Consider the following 23011-nt stretch of genomic DNA (forward strand, 5'->3'; position numbering starts at 1 on the left):
TAAATTTTATTTTCCAATACTAAAAATGGAAATGGCCTATATAAACAAACGCTCTTTGGAATCCTCAGTGATATTTGTGAGTGCAAAGGGATCCTGAGACCAAAAAGTTTGAGAATATTAGGAGAAAAGCCTTGGGAAGGAAGGTCATGGCTATATTGTGGCTAGTTTTAATTATCAGGGCAAGCAGTTTGTTCTTGCTGCAGTAGGCAATGGGGAGCCTTTGAAGGTTTGGGGGCTGGGAACATAGTCTGAGGTGTACTTCAGGCGATCAATCTGAAATTGATGCACAGAAGTGACTGGAACTTGCAAGAGATCGGAGATTTAAAACATCCACACGAAACACTGTAGAGCCCACCACAATGGTACACGCGAATGGTAAAATGGCCTAAAAAGTAGGATGTGGTAGGATGAACGACGGCTGACAAATATATCTGTGTCCAAATGCCAAGAACCTACGAATGTTACCTTATATGGCACAAGAGACTTCGCAGATGTGATTATGTCAAGGATCTTGAGATGGGGAGATTATCCTGGATTATGTGGAGATGTACCTACATTATCTAAATGCCATCACAAGTCTCTGTACGAAGAGGAAGGCAGGGGGAGATTTCACACAGAAGAGAGAAGGTGATGTGACAATCTCGGCAGAAAGACTGGAGGATGCTATGTCATAGGGTGTGAAGATGGAGAAAGGAGCCCCAAGGCAAAGAGTGCAAAGAATGAGGCTCTAGAGGCCCAGAGCTCTAAAAAAGAAAGGTAAGGAAATGGATTAATCCCAAGGGCTTCTGCAAGGAGTGCAGCCCTGCCATCACCTTGATTGTTCAGGTACTCAGAGGCAGGACACAGGAGCAGTTACAAGCCTGAGCTCAGGAACCAGCTAGACCTGAGTTCACATCTGGATCCTCTATTTACAAGCTGTATGACTTGGCAAATTGCTTGGCAAGCTGAGTCTCCATTTCTAACCTATATACAGGGATAATAATGCCTATATCATAGATTCGATTAGACAGACTAAATGAGATGAGTCTAAAACACCCATACGATAGTAAAAATAAAAATATGCAGTAGATAGCTGCAGATATTATTAACAGGAACGATGTAATGTTACACACTCAGGTGAGAAGAAAATCAAAACTTGTTTCTTTTAGGCTATGAGAAAGCTGTATTTAGAAAGATTCAAGTCCACTGAATATTGATCAAACAGCAGGGACAGTAAGAAAGTATCTGTCTTAATTCATTCACTAAACAAATATTTCCTGAACAGCTACTATATGACAGGCAATATGCTTGGTGCCGAAGATACAGTAATGAATAACCCTTTCTTTGCCTAAATGGAATTTAAACCCTAGAATTCATTTTTATATTCTTATGATATAAAGAGGGCTCTGATATCTCTATTTTTTACAAGTGGTAAAAATAGAAAAGATAAAAGCTTTTTTCCGGGCAGTCAGTCAATAAATAGACCCTATGACTATAAGCAACTTGAGGACAGAGCCCATATCTGTCTTCCTCACTGTTACATCCTAAGGGCCTAGCACAGCGTGTGGCACATCACGGGCAGTTAACCGTCTTCTGAATTAATGAATGAACAGTAGTAAAGGGGACATTTTGCAAGTCAGGGGCTGGAGAGATAGTTTCTTACCTGTGAAGAGTTTCACTTGATTCGCTGCCTTCAGTGCATTCCCTTGAGTTGTTGCTTCTGTTGGCAGAGGGTGGGAGAAGTTAAAGACTACGTGACGTAATTTTAACTTAGTGATCAAACAAAATTGTTCCTCTGGATACTGCTTTTAGACAAATGCAGATTCAAAAGAGTGAGACTGGGGCGCTGGCTCTTCCCAGTGGAGAGAACAGCATGGAGAAAAGCTTGAAGACAGAAGGAAATGAACCCCTTTTGGGAATCAGTAGTCTGTCTTGGTTAGAGCACAATACAGGAGGAAAGCAGGGTGGTGACGAGTTAGGGAGATTCTTCAGTGTCAGCCTGAGAACCATGTATTGAATGCAGCAGATCTGCAGGCAATGGCTTCTGTGTCTGACATGAGTAACAAATTAATATTAGCTTTTTTTCCTTTTTGGCTAAAGTCAGTTCTCAGAAGTTGTCTTTGTTTAGGGGTTATGGAATTCATTTCTTTATGCTCCTTTTATGATTTCATTTAAACATTCAGCAATTCAATTATTAATAAAAACTAGAACTGTTTTCAGTAAGGTTCTTATAACCCTATATTGAGGTTGTTGTAACTTCCTTTCAGACTACCTTTCCCTCAAAACTTATGTAAGCTATTGTAAATACATGTAAATGTAGAAAAAGTATTCCGATTGTGGAATGGCATACCATATAAATATCTTCATCTGGTTAAACAGCAGTAAAATGTAAAATAAGCAAAAAAAAAAAAAAAAAATGGTGGGGCTTCCCTGGTGGCACAGCGGTTAAGAATCCGCCTGCCAATGCAGCGGACACAGGTTTGAGCCCTGGTCCGGGAAGATCCCACATGCCGCCGAGCAGCTAAGCCTGTGCACCACAACTACTGAGCCTGTGCTCTAGAGCCCGCAAGCCACAACTACTGAGCCCATGCACCACAACTACTGAATCCCGGGCACCTAGAGTCCATGCTCCGAAACAAAGAAAAGCCACCACAATGAGAAGCCCGTGCAGTGCAACGAAGAGTAGCCCCCGCTCACCGCAACTAGAGTAAGCCTGTGTGCAGCAACAAAGACCCAACGTAGCCCAAAATAAAATAAATAAAATAAGTAAATTTTTTAAAATGCCTATTGTCTCTTTGGCGGGGCTAATGACAGACTCTGGGAGGGCTCACACCAAGAAGTACTTCCCAGAACTCCTGCTGCCAGTGTCCTTGTCCCCACCGTGAGCCACAGCCACGCCCTGCCTCTGCAGGAGGCCCTCCAACTCTAGCAGCTGAACACACATGTCGACTGAAGAAAACTCACAACCTAAAAGTTGCGAGTTAAGCTGTACTCCGGGATCTTACTGAGGACTCCAGCACAAGTGGCAGCAGCTCAGATATCCTCGAGGAGCTTCTCTGAAGAGGATGTGCAAGAGCAGCTGTGGGCTATAACTGGGAAGAGTCATCTTTGCATTTTTCACTGTTGCTTTCTGTGTGGAGGAGAGGCTCTTGGTGCTCCAGCCAGGCGTCAGGGCTGTGCCACGGAGGTGGGAGAGTCAAGTTCAGGACACTGGTCCACAAGAGACCTCCCAGCTCCATGTAATATCAAACAGCGAAAATCTCCCAGATATCTCCATCTCAACGCCAAGACCCAGCTCCACTCTATGACCAGCAAGCTACTGTGCTGGACACCCTATGACAAACAACTAGCAAGACAGGAATACAGCCCCACCCATTAGCAGAGAGGCTGCCTAAAATCATAATAAGGCCACAGACACCCCAAAACACACCACCAGACGTGGACCTGCACACCAGAAAGACAAGATCCAGCCTCATCCACCAGAACACAGGCACCAGTCCTCTCCACCAGGAAGCCTACACAACCTACTGAACCAACCTTAGCCACTGGGGACAGACACCAAAAACAACGGAAACTAAGAACCTGCAGTCTGTGAAAACGAGACCCCAAACACAGTAAGATAAACAAAATGAGAAGACAGAGAACCACACAGCAGATGAAGGAGCAAGGCAGAAACCCACCAGACCTAACAAATGAAGAGGAAATAGGCAGTCTACCTGAAAAAGAATTCAGAATAATGATAGTAAAGATGATCCAAGATCTTGGAATTAGAATGTTGAAAATACAAGAAACGTTTAACAAGGACCTAGAAGAACTAAAGAGCAAACAAACAGTGATAAACAACACAATAAATGAAATTAAAAATTCTCTAGAAGGGATCAATAGCAGAATAACTGAGGCAGAAGAACGGATAAGTGACCTGGAAGATAAAATAGTGGAAATAACTACTGCAGAGTGGAATAGAGAAAAAAGAATGAAAAGAATTGAGGACAGTCTCACAGACCTCTGGGATGACATTAAACGCACCAACATTCGAATTATAGGGGTCCCAGAAGAAGAAGAGAAAAAGAAAGGGACTGAGAAAATATTTGAAGAGATCAGAGATGAAAACTTCCCTAATATGGGAAAGGAAATAGTTAATCAAGTCCAGGAAGCACAGAGAGTCCCATACAGGATTAATCCAAGGAGAAACACGCCAAGACACATATTAATCAAACTATCAAAAATTAAATACAAAGAACAAATATTAAAAGCAGCAAGGGAAAAACAACAAATAACACATAAGGCAATCCCCATAAGGTTAAGAGCTGATCTTTGAGCAGAAACTCTGCAAGCCAGAAGGGAGTAGCAGGACATATTTAAAGTGATGAAGGAGAAAAACCTACAGCCAAGATTACTCTACCCAGCAAGGATCTCATTCAGATTTGACGGAGAAATTAAAAGCTTTACAGACAAGCAAAAGCTAAGAGAATTCAACACCACCAAACCAGCTTTACAACAAATGCTAAAGGAACTTCTCTAGGCAGGAAACACAAGAGTAGGAAAAGACTTACAATAATAAACCCCAAACAATTAAGAAAATGGTAATAGGAACATACATATTGATAATTACCTTAAATATAAATGGATTAAATGCTCCAACCAAAAGACATAGACTGGCTGAATGGATACAAAAACAAGACCCGTTTACATGCTGTCTACAAGAGACCCACTTCAGACCTCGGGACACATACAGACTGAAAGTGAGGGGATAGAAAAAGATATTCCATGCAATTGGAAATCAAAAGAAAGCTGGAGTAGCAATTCTCGTATCAGACAAAACAGACTTTAAAACAAAGACTATTACAAGAGACAAAGAAGGACACTACATAATGATCAAGGGATCGATCCAAGAAGAAGATGTAACAATTGTAAATATTTATGCACCCAACATAGGAGCACCTCAATACATAAGGAAAATACTAAGAGCCAAAAAAGGGGAAATTGACAGTAACACAATCATAGCAGGGGACTTTAACACCCCACTTTCACCAATGCACAGATCATCCAAAATGAAAATAAACAAGGAAACACAAGCTTTAAATGATAAATTAAACAAGATGGACTTAATTGATATTTATAGGACATTCCATCCAAAAACAACAGAATACACATTCTTCTCAAGTGCTCATGGAACATTCTCCAGGATAGACCATATCTTGGGTCACAAATCAAGCCTTGGTAAATTTAAGAAAATTGAAATCGTATCAAGTATCTTTTCCAACCACAACACTGTGAGACTAGATATCAATTACAGGAAAAAGTCTGTAAGAAATACAAACATATGGAGGCTAAACAACACACTACTTAATAACCAAGAGATCACTGAGGAAATCAAAGAGGAAATCAAAAAATACCTAGAAACAAATGACAATGAAAACACAATGACCCAAAACCTATGGGTTGCAGCAAAAGCAGTTCTAAGAGGGAAGTTTATAGCAATACAATCCTACCTTAAGAAACAAGAAACATCTCAAATAAACAACCTAACCTTACACCTAAAGCAATTAGAGAAAGAAGAACAAAAAAACCCCAAAGTTAACAGAAGTATAAAGATCAGATCAGAAATAAATGAAAAAGAAATGAAGGAAACGATAGCAAAGATCAATAAAACTAAAAGCTGGTTTTTTGAGAAGATAAACAAAATTGATAAACCATTAGCCAGACTTATCAAGAAAAAAAGGGAGAAGACTCAAATCAATAGAATTAGAAATGAAAAAGGAGAAGTAACAACTGACACTGCAGAGATACAAAGGATAGTAAGAGATTACTACAAGCAACTATATGCCAATAAAATGGACAACTGGAAGAAATGGACAAATTCTTAGAAATGCACAGCCTTCCGAGGCTGAGCCAGGAAGAATCAGAAAATATGAACAGACCAATCACAAGCACTGAAATTGAAACTGTGATTAAAAATCTTTCAACAAACAAAAGCCCAGGACCAGATGGCTTCACAGGCGAATTCTATCAAACATTTAGAGAAGAGCTAACACCTATCCTTCTCAAACTCTTCCAAAATATAGCAGAGGGAGGAACACTCCCAAACTCATTCTATGAGGCCACCATCACTCTGATACCTAAACCAGACAAAGATGTCACAAAGAAAGAAAACTACAGGCCAAGATCACTGATGAACATAGATGCGAAAATTCTCAACAAAATACTAGCAAACAGAATCCAACAGCACATTAAAAGGATCATACACTATGATCAAGTGGGGTTTATCCCAGGAATGCAAGGATTCTTCAATATACGCAAATCAATCAACGTGATACACCATATTAACAAACTGAAGGAGAAAAACCACATGAGCATCTCAATAGATGCAGAGAAAGCTTTTGATAAAATTCAACGCCCATTTATGATAAAAACCCTCCATAAAGTAGGCATAGAGGGAACTTTCCTCAACATAATAAAGGCCATATATGACAAACCCACAGCCAACATTGCCCTCAAAGGTGAAAAACTGAAACCATTTCTACTAAGATCAGGAACAAGACAAGGTTGCTAACTCTCACCTCTATTATTCAACGTAGTTTTGGAAGTTTTAGCCACAGCAATCAGAGAAGAAAAAGAAATAAAAGGAATCCAAATTGGAAAAGAAGAAGTAAAGCTGTCACTGTTTGCAGATGATATGATACTATACATAGAGAATCCTGAATAGCCAAAGCAATCTTGAGAAAGAAAAACAGAGCTGGAGGAATCAGACTCCCTGACTTCAGACTATACTACAAAGCTACAGTAATCAAGACAGTATGGTACTGGCACAAAAACAGAAATAGAGATCAATGGAACAGGATAGAAAGCCCAGAGACAAACCCACGCACATATGGTCACCTTATCTTTGATAAAGGAGGCAAGAATATACAGTGGAAAAAAGACAGCCTCTTCAATAAGTGGTGCTGGGAGAACTGGACAGATACATGTAAAGGAATGAAATTAGAACACTCCCTAACACCATACACAAAAATAAACTGAAAATGGATTAAAGACCTAAATGTAAGGCCACACACCATCAAACCCTTAGAGGAAAACATAGGCAGAAAACTCTATGACATAAATCACAGCAAGATCCTTTTTGACCCACCTCCTACAGAAATGGAAATAAAAACATAAATAAAGAAATGGGACCTAATGAAACTTAAAAGCTTTTGCACAGCCAAGGAAACCATAAACAAGACAAAAAGACAACCCTCAGAATGGGAGAAAATATTTGCAAATGAAGCAACTGACAAAGGATTAATCTCCAAAACATACAGAAGACCTAAATAGACATTTCTCCAAAGAAGATATACAGATTGCCAACCAACACATGAAAGAATGCTCAACATCATTAATCATTAGAGAGATGCAAATCAAAACTACAATGAGATATCATCTCACACCAGTCAGAATGGCCATCATCAAAAAATCTTCAAACAATAAATGCTGGAGAGGGTGTGGAGAAAAGGGAACCCTCTTGCACTGTTAGTGGGAATGTAAATTGATATAGTCACTATGGAGAACAGTATGGAGGTTCCTTAAAAAACTAAAAATAGAACTACTGTATGACCCAGCAATCCCACTACTGGGCATATATCCTGAGAAAACCATAATTCAAAAAGAGTCATGTACCAAAATGTTCATTGCAGCTCTATTTACAATAGCCAGGACATGGAAGCAACCTAGGTGTCCATCAACAAATGAATGGATAAAGAAGATGTGGCACATATATACAATGGCATATTACTCAGCCATAAAAAGGAACGAAACTGAGTTATTTGTAGTGAGGTGGATGGACCCAGAGATGTCATACAGTGAAGTAAGTCGGAAAGAGAAAAACACATACCGTATGCTAACACTTATATATGGAATCTAAAAAAAAAAAAAAAAAAAAAGAATAAAGAAAAAAAAATGGTCAGAAGAACCTAGGGGCAAGACGGGAATAAAGATGCAGACTTACTAGAGAATGGACCTGAGGATATGGGGAGGGGGTAGGGTAAGCTGGGACAAAGTGAGGGAGTGACATGGACATATATACACTACCAAACATAAAATAGCTAGCTAGTGGGAAGCAGCCGCATAGCAGAGGGAGATCAGCTCAGTGCTTTGTGAACACCTAGAGGGGTGGGATAGGGAGGGTGGGAGGGAGGGAGGGAGATGCAAGAGGGAAGAGATATGGGGACATATGTATATGTATAACTGATTCACTTTGTTATAAAGCAGAAACTAACACACCATTGTAAAGCAATTATACTCTTATAAAGGTGTTTTAAAAAAATGCCTATTAAGTTAATTTCTAGAAAGTAAATTACTTTAGTACATTTCACCAAAATCCTTTTTGGTTTCAGTTAAACACTATCACAACTTTCCATCAATTCTCATGTGAACTGTCCAGACTTCCCAAATTACCTGGTCACATGTAAAATTCCTGGACAATTAATTAGATTCAGAATCTCAGATTCCTCTCACCTATGGCATATCTCTAATCTCAGGCTTGATTCAGTAATGCAATCTCTTATTCTATCATCTCTGTATAGATAAATGTAACTCTCAGTTAATTATAAAAAGAATAATTTCTAGATTCCATGTATTTTTAGAATAATCAATTGCTCCTATGTATTTAACTCTTCTTTAAGGCACAACAGTAGAATTTAGGCCTCCAAGCAAATTTTGCAAAGTGCTACCCCTGGAATTTGTCAATTTAGAAATGTTTTTGTTCCTGAACCCTTAAAAGCTTGAGGCTGAGTTCTGGCTTTGGTGCCAAAGCCTAAAATGACAAGGTCATTTGTAGGATTACAGCAAATTAACATAAACTCTCTAACGGCAGGGGCTAAATATATTCATGTTGAATACAGTTCAGTATAGTCAAGCCCATCATTAGTGGTTGAAGTGATGGAAGTTTGATCAGGGAAGTCATGGTAATCTTGTGGAATGATTAGTGCTGGAAGCCAGGGTCTCTAATGTTTACTTCTGACTTTGTCTCTTTGCCTCATAGGAGGAGGCAACTTAATCTGTCTAAATGTAATCATCTGTCAAATGAGCTTAATAATACTGCCCTGGCTTAGAAGGCATATTATAGAGTTATGACAAAAATGAAAGTGCTCTGCTCTTCACAACAGCCAAGACACAGAAATAACCTAAATGTTCATCGACAGATGAATGGATAAAGAAGATGTGGTATATACATACAATGGAATACTACTCAGCCATAAAAAAGAAGAAAATAATGCCATTTGTAGCAACATGGATGCAACTAGAGATTATCATACTAAGTGAAGCTAGTCAGAAAGAGAAAGACAAATACCATATGATATCACCTATATGTGGAATCTAACATATGACTCAAATCAATCTACCTATGAAACAGACAGAATCACGGACATATAGAGAACAGACTGGTGGTTGCCAAGCGGGGAGGGAGTGTGGGGGAGGAATGGAGGGGGAGGTTGGGGTTAGCAGATGTAAGCTTTTATATACAGAATGGATACACAACAAGGTCCTACTGTAGAGCACAGAGAACTATATTCAATACCCCATGATAAACCATAATGGAAAGGAATATTAAAAAATGAATGCATATATGTGTATAACTGAATCACTTTGCTATACAGCAGAAATTAACAACATTGTAAATCAACTACACTTCAATAAAAAAAACTGAGAAAAAATAAAATGCTTGAGAACATTTTAAAAAAATGAAAGTGTCCTGCACATACAAGTATTCTTGGATGGAGTGACAATAGAATGTTTCTAACATGTGATTCAGAGAATGCAATGTTATGCTAGGTAACTGGACTGTTATTAATATTTTACTACTACTATTAATAATATTATTAATAAAAAATAGACAAATCCAATTAATATTTTGCTACCTCAGGTTAATAAACACTAACTGAACATCTTAAGAAAATGGAGATTGTTTATATAAAAGTATTATGTCAGAAAGTATTATTTTGAGATATTTGCCATATAACCAGAAAACAAAATTACGATGGGTTATTATAATACTAACAACATATAATTAGTATTAAAATGCTAAGAATATAGTATATACCATATTAAAATGCTCTAAGCTGATTTAATAATAGCACACATTAAACATTTAAAACACTTTTGAAAAGAGTATGAGGATCTCATTGATTTCTGCAGGTACGTGCAGGCAGTGGCTGGTGGACTGGTTGAATCCTTTTTTGGATCTGACTTTTATTAATTTAAGTCATTGCCTAGACTTAATGCCTAGAGAACCAAAGCTTTCCAATTAGCTTATACCTGGAGAGTTATGCAGTTCTCAGGGTTTGAGCTTTAGCTTCACCATGTGTGGTTGTAGGTAAGTCAACCTTTTGGAACTTGTGTTTTTCTCATTTTTAAAATGGGATAAATAAATCCTGCTCTATCTTGTCTCAAACAGACAGTTGTTGTGACAATCAAATAAGATTATGAATGTGACATCTGTTGGGAACTATAAATTACTGTATGAATGTAACTTTGGGTAACACGTTGCCTTGACTAATTTCTGAGTAGGAAAACTACTGCTATTATTTTCTCTGATGTCAAGGTGTTTTACTTTTGCTAACTCATCCACTTTTGTTTTCCCTGGTAACGTCCAGATACCCCTCAAAGTTACTGAAACTTCAACCCCCCAGAAGCTGTCCCACATAGACACCGTGATCGCCACCCACTGATTAGAGAAGCCTTCCCACTGTCAAGTACACTCAGTCTTACACAGCCACATAGGAGAACCCCAGAGATGGTGCTCTCCCGTCTTCCTCGCTCTTGCCCAGGCGCACGGGTGGCTCCTCGTTGATCACACTTCTCAACTCCTGGAGAAGCTGTTTCAAGTCCCTCGTTGGATCTTCCTTTGTATTAGGTTTCGTAGAGTGCTGAATTAAAACAATTTACAAGACAAGGACACTTTGTTTTATTCAGATTCAAATGCCATTTCCTACTATAAAATTAATTCAACTGGTAAACAGCAATTATGGAGGAGAAAGAAGAGGAAATAAAAAACCTGTAATCTTACTACTCAGGGATAATCAATAATATTCAATCAATAATCCACACAGTGCTATATCTAATCTATAAATGTGTGTATACCTATTTATACATATATGTAAACACAGGATCAAACTATACACATTTATTTTTAAATCCTTTTTTATTTTTTAACTTTAACAATGCGGTGTGTACATCTTACCATGCCATTAACTATTTACAACTACATCCAGGCAAAATAATTCCAATACTTTTGTTAAGGGCTGAACTAATTTTATAAAGCTACAGAACTTTACAAGTAAGGAACTCTCTAGTGATGAGTCAATCTACCCCCAACACTTTACTGATGAGGAAAGAGACATCCAGTATTTTCAAACTGTTAGTTGGAGAATAATATAAAAAAGATTTTCAAAGAGATAGTATTCCTCAATGAATATTTATAATATAAGAAAAAGTACAGAGGTTCCCAATTGGCACAAAAAGAGAGGAAACCGAATATTAGTCAGAAGTTGCCCTGGTGAGCAGGTGGACTTAGTTGGAGGATGTTCATGGCTAGAGAGGCATCAAGCATCATCAAGCTATTTTAGCCAGAAGTGTCTGTCTCAAGGCAGAGTTACACCTGCCACACGGATTGGTTGCTGAAGGATGAACACTGCAAAATTTTTGTTCTTTGGGCATTACTTTTCTAGGGTCCATGTCAACCAAGTGTTGATGTTACTGGTATAACCCTCACATTCCCCTCCCCTTCCTACCACCACTGATAAACCACATAAAATATCCAGCTGAAGATGTCAAGAGTTCTAACTGAACGTGTGGTAATTATGATCTTTCCAGTTTACTGATGGTCACCTTACCTAGAAATTACCATGATGAGTTCAGAATTTCATAAATTAGACTCCATTAAATTATGAAATTTGATTTCATTAATTTAAAATATATGAAGATGTGAACCATTTTTTTTGTTTATTTTTGTTTGTTTGTTTTTGTTTTTTTGCGGTATGCGGGCCTCTCACTATTGTGGCCTCTCCCGTTGAGGAGCACAGGCTCCGGACACACAGGCTCAGCGGCCATGGCTCACGGGCCTAGCCGCTCCACGGCATGTGGGATCTTCCCGGACTGCGGCATGAATCCGTGTCCTCTGCATCGGCAGGCGGACTCTCAACCACTGCGCCACCAGGGAAGCCCTGAACCATTTTTAATAGACGTTATTTTTGAGAGCAGTTTTAGGTTTACAGCAAAAATGAGTATTAGGTACAGAGATTTCCCATATACCCGCTGATCGCACACATGCTGAACAAGTTTCTTAATCATAAATAAAAGCATTTGTCTCTAAGCAGATCCAATTTCACCAAACAAACACTGGCTTTGTTCCTGTCCTAGCCCTGGTGGACATCATATCTAATGTGGAATAAAACTTCAAAAACCAGGGCTTCCCTGGTGGCGCAGTGGTTGGGAGTCTGCCTGCCAATGCAGGGGACACGGGTTCGTGCCTCAGTCCGGGAAGATCCCACATGCCGCGGAGAGGCTGGGCCCGTGAGCCATGGCCGCTGAGCCTGCACGTCCGGAGCCTGTGCTCCACAAAGGGAGAGGCCACAACAGTGAGAGGCCCGCGTACCGCAAAAAAAAAAAAACAAAAAACTTCAAAAACCTTATTCTATTGCAATATTCAGTCACTTTAGTTCTAACCTTGAAATCTCAATATAACACCTGGACCTTCATATCTTCTGCCCACTAGAAAGTTTACTTAATAAGCTTTGTCATTAAAAATTTTAAGCCCTTGACATTTATTATAACTTATCAGTATAATAACATACAAACATGTAAATATGCTTCCTTCCCCACTCCCAGGATCATGACACTCATGTTCTTTGAGAGTAACTGGTGCTTTACAAAACATACAAGGTTGAAAAGTATTCAATTAACATTAACTTAACAATTAATCATAATCAGCCCTATGATATTCTCTTATTGTGATTTCATCCTAATACTCTTTAAAACTTTTAAAATTTGTGTTGTTCGTCCAATTAAAATGTAAGTTTCATAGAGGCAAGGACTGGTTCGACCATCTCCGCCTTTATACACTGCATTTCAAATAACCCATACTTTGCTTGTATATAAAATCACAAAAATATAAAGTTGGAAGGGTCTTTAAGATCATTTAATTCTAGTCCAATCTCCAGTCAGAAGTGATGATGAATTTTCTCTACGGCATCCCAGCAATATACTTATCTGGCATTTACTTGATCACCAAAAACCAAGGAAGGCAGTTTAATTTTCATATAGCTTTAACCCTTTGCAAGAAAGGCTTAAACTGAATCTCCTCCATACAACTTCCATCCCTGGTCATAGTTTTATCTCCTAGTGTTATAAGGGAACAATTTAACATGATAACCTTTTAGAAATGGATACTTATTTTATCATGCCAACCTCCCCTCCTCCACCTACACTTTCTAACACACTCTCCAGGCTAGATCTTCTCAATTCATCTACTCTTTTAAGTAGCATGGGCTCATGATTTCTCACCACTTTGGTTGTGTTTCTTCTTTTTTTTTTTTGCGGGTACCCGGGCCTCTCACTGTGGTGGCCTCTCCCGTTGCAGAGCACAGGCTCCGGATGCGCAGGCTCAGCGGCCATGGCTCACGGGCCCAGCCGCTCCGCGGCATGTGGGATCTTCCCGGACCGGGGCATGAACCCGTGTCCCCTGCATTGGCAGGCGGACTCTCAACCACTGCGCCACCAGGGAAGCCCGGTTTTGCTTCTTTTTAACAGACTCTGGTTAATCAATGATTCTCTTAAATGCTCATGCCCAGAAATGAAATAGAGAAATCAAGGAGAATCTGACCAGAGCAGAAGGGAGAACTGTCTCCTTCCTTGGTCTGGGTGCTATCCTTAAAACCTTTTTTGGCTGCAACATAATACTGCTGACTCAGACTGAGTAGGCAGTCAGCTGAGGTTCCCCAGGTCTTTTCCACACGTTATTGATAATACACATCTTCCATGTCCTGTAATTTGCATTTCTGTGTATTTAGTACCAAGTTCAAGACTATATCTGTCCCAGTCAAACTTTCTCTCATAGATGTGGCTCATCATTTCAACTGTCAAGATAAGTTGATAGAGGCACTATTTATCAAATGTTTACCATGTACCAAGTACTCAATATATTATCTCATTTAAACTTTAATCTTCAAACCACCCAATAAGGTAGAAATCATCATTTCCATTTTAGAAATGAGAAAATTGAGGCACAGAGAGGTTAAACAACTTGCTGAAAATCACACAAGGGGTAAATGGCACAACTGGGATAAAAAAACATCACCTGCTTGTCTTCAAAGTCCATGATCTGTCCAATGTGATACACTGACTAATTCTCACTGGATATATTCATCAGGAAACATTATCAGTATGTAAGGGGCTGTCCAAATTTAGGATCATAAAATCACAAAATTGTAGAATATGGACAAGTATTAAATCATATAGTTGAACACCTGAGCTCACCATACTTACAGTCTGGTTATTACTAAAAGTAATTCACAAATCACATGAAGGCAACTACTCTACAAACTCAGAGGCATTAAACAAGAATTGATTTATCAGTCAAATGTACCCTGGGAATCTTTAAAACTACTAAAGAGATAGTAACACAAATGCCAGTACCACTTCCTAACCCATTCTGGAGGTGATAGGGAATAGAGAGGCAGTGTGGTACCAGTGGAAGACAGCACAGGCTTTTAAATCATGGCCACTACCATTCTCTGGCTATGTGATGTAGAACAAGTTACCTTTCACACTCCAACAGACTTTGCAGGATATCTGTTATGTGCCAGACACTCTTAGGAACTAACGTAAAATGACAAATATAACTGGTCCTTGCTTGCAGAGACCATACAGATTAATATGGGAGGCAAATGCATAAACAGATCATTTCATTATAACAAGGGAAATGCTTCTTTTAATCTCCATCTCCTAATCTGTAAAAATGAGGAAAATAACTCTTACTTTATAAGGATGGCATAAGGAATGAGAAGCATTTAATGTATATATTGGAAGTATTCAGTAAAGGCTGGTTTCCACTTCCTTCTCCCTTTAGCATAGAAACACATGAAATACTTTATATGCTTCATATTTACTGATCTAGAATGACCAGAAAGGTAATAAGACTTAAAGTATTATAATGTGTTAGTACTAGGATAGAGCCACTAAGAAGATGTCATAAGGGTTAACTGTGCATTCTAGTTACTTATGCTCTCCCTTGATATAAGTAGAGACATTATCTTTCTTTTCTTTTTTCTTCGCTCCCTTCCTTTATAAACCAATATCCTATTGTTAGACAGTTGTATTATTTCCATTTTTTGGCTATTATAAATAATACTTCAATGAATATCTTCATGCATTTACCTTTGTGCCTATCTCTCATTATTTTATCAAGATCAATTTCTAGAGATGATATTACTGAATCAAAGGGAATTTTAGGACTTCTGATAACTATTATCTAGAAAAGTCATAACAGTCCAATCCAATATGCAAGGAGCTTAGAAGTCACCAATTCTTTCCTCACAAGAAAAAAGCTTAACAAACTGATAATCATCAACTCCCCTTAGATCCATCAGAGAACTGAGGACACAGGCCAAACTGCTACTCTCAAAACTGGAGGCAAATATACAGAATTATAACTTACTGGAGCAGAAGTCCAGGAGCAGAGATCCTCCACTGAAGCCAGTAAAGGGTAGAAAAACTTAAACTGATGAAGTGTTAGAGGCTCAGTGTGAACAAGCTTAAGAATTAAAAACTCCAAGTTAGGGCCACCACATTTTTGTAAGCTTTACCTCCAGGAGCCCCATCAGTTCTCAGAATGAAGACTGGAGAAAAATCCCCTTGTGTTTCCTGACAGGAGTAAAGGAAAAGTAACTATCTTGAAATATGCTCAGAGCCTTCTGTTCTTCTTAACAAATCCAGCCCTCAAGGGACACCTGATATCAAACCAGAGGTGAAACATCTTGGGTTTTACGAGAGCCTGATCAACCTGGGGGAAGGGAAATACCCAACTCAACTCCTCCTAGCCTTCCTGTCTTACCTAAAGATGATAGTGGTGGTGGGGTAACAAAACTGAGAACTTGGGAGAGTCCCACCCAAGGGGCATAGGCTCACTAAAAGACAGACCTAATAACAGGACTATATAGTGTTCCCCACACACATACCTTACCACGACATCAATAAGCCTTCTGTATAATAATGAGGCTACAACATAAATAACTGCATGTCAAAGGCCTTAAGAGAAAGTCTCTAGGGAAACCCAAAGACAAGAGGAGAAACAAAAACAAGGACACCTGAGAAAATTTTAGCCTCTGACACCTACAGCTACAGCAAGCAGTAAACACAGCCCAATTCCTAGCAAAAAAACCCACAAAACCACACACTAAAGGTCTGTTTATCTCAGGTTTTTTTATCCAGTACATCATGTCCAGCTTTCAACAAAAAAGTACAAGGCATACTAAAAGACAAAAAAACACAGTTTGAAGAGACAGAGCAAGCATCAGAACCAGACTCAAATACGGCAGATATTTTAGAATTATCAGACTAGGAATTTAAAATAACTATGATTAATATACTAAAGGTTCTAATGAAAAAGTGGATGACTTGTAAGAACAGATGGGTAATGTAAGCAGAAAGATTAAAATTCTGAGATAGAATCAGAAGGAAATGCTAGAAAGAAAAAACATTGTAAAGAAATGAAAAAGGCCTTTGTTGGACTTATCAGTAGGCTGGACATGCCTAATAAAAGAAACAATGAGCTTCAAGATATGTCAATGGAAACTACTAAGGCTGAAATACAAAGAGAAAAAAGCATGAAAAAGATAGAACAGAAAATAGAACTGTGGGACAACTATAAAGGTGTAAAATCCATAATGGGGATACCAGAAGGAGAAGAAAGAGAGAAAGAAACAGAAGAAATACTTGAAGTGATAATAGTTGAGAATTTTCCAAGATTACTGACAGATATCAAGCCACAGATCCAGGAAGCTAAGAGAACATGCCAAGCAGTATAAACACCAAAAAAAAAAAAAAAAAAAAAAAAAACCTATGCATAAGTATATTATATTTGAACTGCAGAAAATCAAAAAAAGAAAGATTTTAAAGAAGCCAGAAGAAAAAAACACCTTACCTATAGAATAGCAAGGATAAAAATTACATCAGACTTTTCTTCAAACCATGTATGCATGTGAAAAGAGAGTTGAGTGAAATATTTAAAGTATTGAGAGAAAAACACCTACCAACCTAGAATTATGAACCCTGCAAAATTATCCTTCAAAAGTGAAGGAGAAATAACAACTTTCTCAAACAAAAATTGAGGGAATTTTTTGCCAGTAGACTTGCTTTGCAAGAAATGTTAAAAGTCCTTTAGAGAGAAGGAAAATTATAAGGTCAGAAACCCAGAACTACATAAAGAAAGGAAGAGCATTAAAGGAGGAATAAGTGAAAGTAAAGAACAAAACTTTTTCTTAATTGCTCTAACAGAAGTTTGTTCAAACAATAATAGCAATAATGTATTCAATTAGGTATGTACATCATATATATTAATAAAGTATATAATATACATTATGATATGTATTACTAATATATGCTTATGTATAAGTGAAATGAATGACAACAATGATACAAGGGGCAGGAGAGAGGAATTAGTACTATTTTGTTGTTAGCAGGTACTTGTACTACCCATGACACAGTATAGTGTTATATGAAAGTGAACCTGGATTATCTGTAAATGTATATTGCAAACTCTAGGAAAACCACTAAAAAAAGCAGAAAAAAACCCATAATTGATGTGCAAAAGGAGAGAAAAATAAAATCTTACAAAATGCTCAATTAAAAAAAAAAAGCAGGAAAAGAGTGAAAAACAAAAATAGGAAAGAAAACAAAGGCAATGACAAAAAACAGTAACAAATATGATACATATTAATCCAGCTATATAAATAATCACTTTAAATGTTAATGGTCTAAATATACCAATTAAAAAACAGAGATTGTCAGCATGCATCAAAAAAAATAAGACCCAAATATTGTCTACAATAAACCCACTTCAAATATAAAAGCACATATAGATTAAGAGTAAAGAGATGATGGACTTCCCTGGTGGTGCACTGGTTAAGAATCCGCCTGCCAATGCAGGGGACACAGGTTCGAGCCCTGGTCTGGGAAGATCCCACATGCCACGGAGAAACTAAGCCCGTGCACCACAACTACTGAACCTGTGCTCTAGAGCCCTCGAGCCATAAATACTGAGCCCGCGTGCCATAAATACTGAGCCCGCGTGCCACAACTACTGAAGCCCATGTGCCAAGAGCCCATGCTCTGCAACAAGAGAAGCCACCGCAATGAGAAGCCCATGCGCCGCAACAAGGAGTAGCCCCCACTCACCGCAACTAGAGAAAGCCCGCATGCAGCAATGAAGACCCAATGCAGCCAAAAATAAAAAATAAAAAACAATAAAAAAAAAAAAGCAAAGAGATGAAGAAAGTTACACCATGCTAACACTAATTTTAAAAAATCGGGGGACTTCTCTGGCGGTCCAGTAATTGGGACTTCACCTTCCAGTGCAGGGGGTGTGGGTTCGATCCCTGGTCAGGGAGCTAAGATCTCACATGCCTTGTGGTCAAAAAACCAAAAAAACATAAAAAACAAGCAATATTGTAACAAATTCTTTAAAAGACTTTAAAAATGGTCCTCATTTAAAAAAAAGTTGGAGTAGCATTAATTTCAGACAGAGCAGACTTTAGAGCAAGGAAAGTGATCAGGGATAAAGAAGGGCATTACATAATGATAAACAGGTCAATTTTCTTAGAAGGTATAACAATCCTTAATGTGTATGCACTTAACAGTGGAACATCAAAATATGTGAGGCAAAACCTGACAGAACTGCATGGAGAAATAGATGAATTCACAATTAGTTGGAGACTTTAATAACCTTCTTTCAAAAATGGAAACATTCAGCAGGCAGAAATTCAGTAAGGATACAGCTGAACTTAACAACACCATCAACCAACTGGATATAATTGATACCTAAAGACTAATTCATCTAAAAACAGCAGAATACATATTCTTCTCAAACTTACATGGAACATTCACCAAGATATGAATTTGGGGCCATAAAACAAACCTTAACAATTATTAAAGAATAAAAATCATAACAATATCTACTCTAGGAACACAATAGAACTGAACTTGAAATCAGTAACAGAAGGACAGCTGGAAAATCTCCAAATAATTGAAGATTAAACAGCACAGTCCTAAATAACACATATGTCAAAGAAGGTATATCAAGAAAAATTTTAAAATAGTTTGAATGAAATGAAAATGAAACTTACCAAAATGTGTGTGATATAGCAAAAGTGGGGCTTAGAGGGAAATTTATAGCACTGAATGCACATATTAGAAAAAAAGAAAGATCTAAAACCAATAATCTAAGCTTCTTTGGGAATTTAGGGGAAAAAAGAGCAAATTAGATCCAAAGCAAGCAAAGAAAGTACAAATAAAATTTAAAGCTGAAATCAATGGAATTAAAAACAGGAAACCAATAGAGATAATCAATGACCCAAAAGCAGGTTCTTAAACCTGCTTTTTATTAAAGATCAATAAAATTAGTAAGTCTCTAGCCAGGCTAACTAAGAAAAAAAGAGAGGATACAAAAATTTCTATCAGAAAGAGGTGACATCACCACAGATCCCATGGACATTAAAAACATAATAAAGGAATATTATGAACAACTCTGTACCCACAAATTTGATAACCTAGATGAAATGGACCAATTCCCTGAAAGACATAATCTGTCAGAACTTACATAAGAAGAAATAAAGAATCTGAATAGGCCTATATCTATTAAAGAAATTAAATCAATAATTAATAACCTTTCAAAACAGAAAGCACCAGGCCTAAATGGGTTTACTGCTGAACTCTAACAAACATTTAAGGAAAAGATTATACTAACTCTCTACAATCTCTTCCAGAAAATAGATGTAGACAGAATATTTCCTAAGTCATTCTATGAGACCAGCATTACCCTGATACCAAAACCAAAAACACTAGAAGAAAAGAAAACTATAGACTAATATCTCTCATGAACATACGTATAAAAATATTCAACAAAATATTACTAAGTATAATACAACAATCTATTTTAAGAACTACACCCCCCAATCAAGTGGGAATTATCCCAGTTATATAAAGCTAGTTCAACATTCAAAAACCAATTAATATAATCTATCACCATCAACAGGCTAAAGAGGAAAAATCGCATGATGAAATTAATAGATGCAGAAAATGTATCTGACAAAATCCAACAACCACCCATGATAAAGTATCTCAGCAAAAGGCCATTTACAACCAACCCATAGCCAACATAATACTCAACAGTGAAAAGCTGAATGCCTTCCCACTAAATTCAGTAACAAGACAAGGATGTCCGCTCTTGCTACTTCCATTTAACACAGTAGTGGAAGTCCTAGCCACAGCTATCAGACAAGAAAAAGAAATAAAAGGTGTCCAAATTGGAAGGGAAGTGGTAAAACATTTGCAGATGACGTGATACTCTATATAGAGAACCCTAAAGTCTCTACCCAAAAACTATTAGAACAAATGAATTCAGCAAGGTTGCAGGATACAAGATTAACATACAGAAATCTGTTCCATTCCTGTACACTAATAATGAAATATCAGAAGGAGAAAGTAAAACAAAATCCCACTTAAAATTGCATCCGAAAATATAAAATACCTAGGAATAAACTTAACCAAGGATGTGAAGGACCTGTACTCTGAAAACTATAAAACACTGATAAAGGAAACTAAAGATGATTCAAAGAAATGGAAATATATCTCATGCTCTTGGATTGTAAGAAATAATCTTATGAAAATGGCCATACTATCCAAAGCAATCTACAGATTTAACACAATCCCTATCAAACTACCCCATGACATTTTTCACAGAACTAGAACAAATAATCCTAAAATTTATATGGGACCACAAAATTGCCAAAGCAATCCTGAGAAAAAAGAACAAAGCTGGAGGTATAACCCTCCCAGACTTCAGACTATCCTATAAAGCTACAGTAATCAAAATAGTGTAGTACTGGCATAAAAACAAACACATAGATCAATGGAACAGAATGGAGAGCCCAGAAATAAATCCAGGCACCTTCAGTCAATTAATCTATGACAAAGGAGGCAAGAATATACAGTGGAGAAAAGACAGTTTCTTCAATAAGTGATGCTGGGAAAACTGGATAGTCACATGTAAAACAATGAGATTAGAACATTTCCTCACACCATATACAAAAATAAACTCAAAATGGTTTGAAGACCTAAACGTAAAACCTGAAACAATAAAACTCCCATAAGAGAACACAGGTGGAACATTCTTTGACATATTTTCTTGTATGAGTCTCCTAAGGCAAAAGAAATAAAAGCAAAAATAAACAAATGGGACCTAATTAAATTTAAAAGTTTTTGAACAGCAGAGGAAACTTTCCATCAACAAAATGAAAAGACTACTTACAGAGTGGGAGAACATATTTGCAAATTATATGACTGACAAGAGGTTAATATCCAAAATACACAAACAGAGCATATAACTCAATATCAAACAAACAATCCAATCAAAAAAATGAGCAGAAGTCTTGAATAGATATTTTTCCAAAGAAGACATACAGATGGCTAACAGGCAAATGGAAAGATGCTCAACATCACTAATTATTAGAGAAATACAAATCAAAGCCACAAAGAGGTATCACCACATACCTGTCAGAATGGCTATCATCAAAAAGTGTACAAATAGAGAATTCCCTGGTGGTCCAGGGTTAGCACTTGCTGCTTTCACTGCGGGCCCAGATTCAATCCCTGGTTAGGGAACTAAGATCCTGCAAGCCATGCAGTGTAGCCAAAAAAAAAAAAAAAAGTCACAACAAATGTTGGCAAGGATGTGAAGAAAAGGGAACTCTCATACACTGTTGGTGGAAACATAAATTGGTGCAGCCACTATGGATAACAATATGAAGGTTCTTTAAAAAACCAAAAATTGAACTACTATATGATCCAGTAATTCCACTCCTGGGTAAATATCCAGAAAAAACAAAAACACTAATTTGAAAAGATACGGGCACCCCAATGCTCACAGCAAGTGATATTTACAATAGCCAAGACATGGAAGCAACCCAAGTGCCTATGAACAGACAACTGGATTAAGAAGATGTGACGCATATATATACACACACACACATACACACACACACACAATGGATACTACTCAGCCATAAAAAGGAATTGTAATACTGCCAGTTGCAGCAATGTGGATGGACATAGAGAACATTATGTTTAGTGAAATAAGTCAGACAGAGAAATTGTTTAGATTCCACATAAGATATCACTTATATGTGAAATCTAAAAATACAAATGAATATATATGCAGAACAGAAACAGACTCACAGATATAGAAAACAAACTTGTGGTTACCAAAGAGGAGAGGGATGGGGAAGGGACAAATCATGGGTATGAGATTAACTACTATATGTAAAATAGATAAGCAACAAGGATATACTGTATAGCAGAGGGAATTATACCCATTATCTTATAACAACCTATAATGGAATATAATCTTCAAAAATACTGAATCACTATGCTGTACATCTGAAAGTAACACAATATTGTAAATCAACTACATTTCAATTAAAAAATAATTATTTATAGTCTTGAAAGGGGAAAAACCTCTCAGTAAACTAGGAATAGTGGGAAACTTCCTCAATTTGATAAAGAACACCTACAAAAACCCTACAGCTAACAACACACTTAATGGGGAGAAGCTAGATACTATCTTGCTAACGTCAAAAACTAGGCAAGGGGCTTCCCTGGTGGTGCAGTGGTTGAGAGTCCGCCTGCTGATGCAGGGGACGCGGGTTCGTAACCCGGTCCGGGAAGATCCCACATGCCGTGGAGCGGCTGGTCCCGTGAGCCATGGCCGCTGAGCCTGTGCGTC

At 37.7% G+C, this 23011-nt stretch overlaps 1 protein-coding gene across 1 annotated transcript in view; it reads right to left on the reverse strand.

Moving 5' to 3' along the window:
• CCDC158 (coiled-coil domain containing 158) overlaps positions 1–23011 on the reverse strand; it is an 83048-nt gene that overhangs the window by 12828 nt on the left and 47209 nt on the right. Inside the window, exons 17-19 of the mRNA XM_027087607.1 lie at positions 10726–10883; positions 8473–8532; positions 1643–1699 (exon numbers count right to left, since the gene is read on the reverse strand). Coding sequence (XP_026943408.1) covers positions 1643–1699; positions 8473–8532; positions 10726–10883 — 275 coding nt within the window. The remainder of the gene's footprint in view (positions 1–1642; positions 1700–8472; positions 8533–10725; positions 10884–23011) is intronic.

The sequence above is a fragment of the Aethalodelphis obliquidens genome, unplaced genomic scaffold (assembly GCF_003676395.1).
Source record: "Aethalodelphis obliquidens isolate GAN/ISIS:26980383/991018 unplaced genomic scaffold, ASM367639v1 scaffold59, whole genome shotgun sequence".
NCBI classification, from domain to species: domain Eukaryota; kingdom Metazoa; phylum Chordata; class Mammalia; order Artiodactyla; family Delphinidae; genus Aethalodelphis; species Aethalodelphis obliquidens.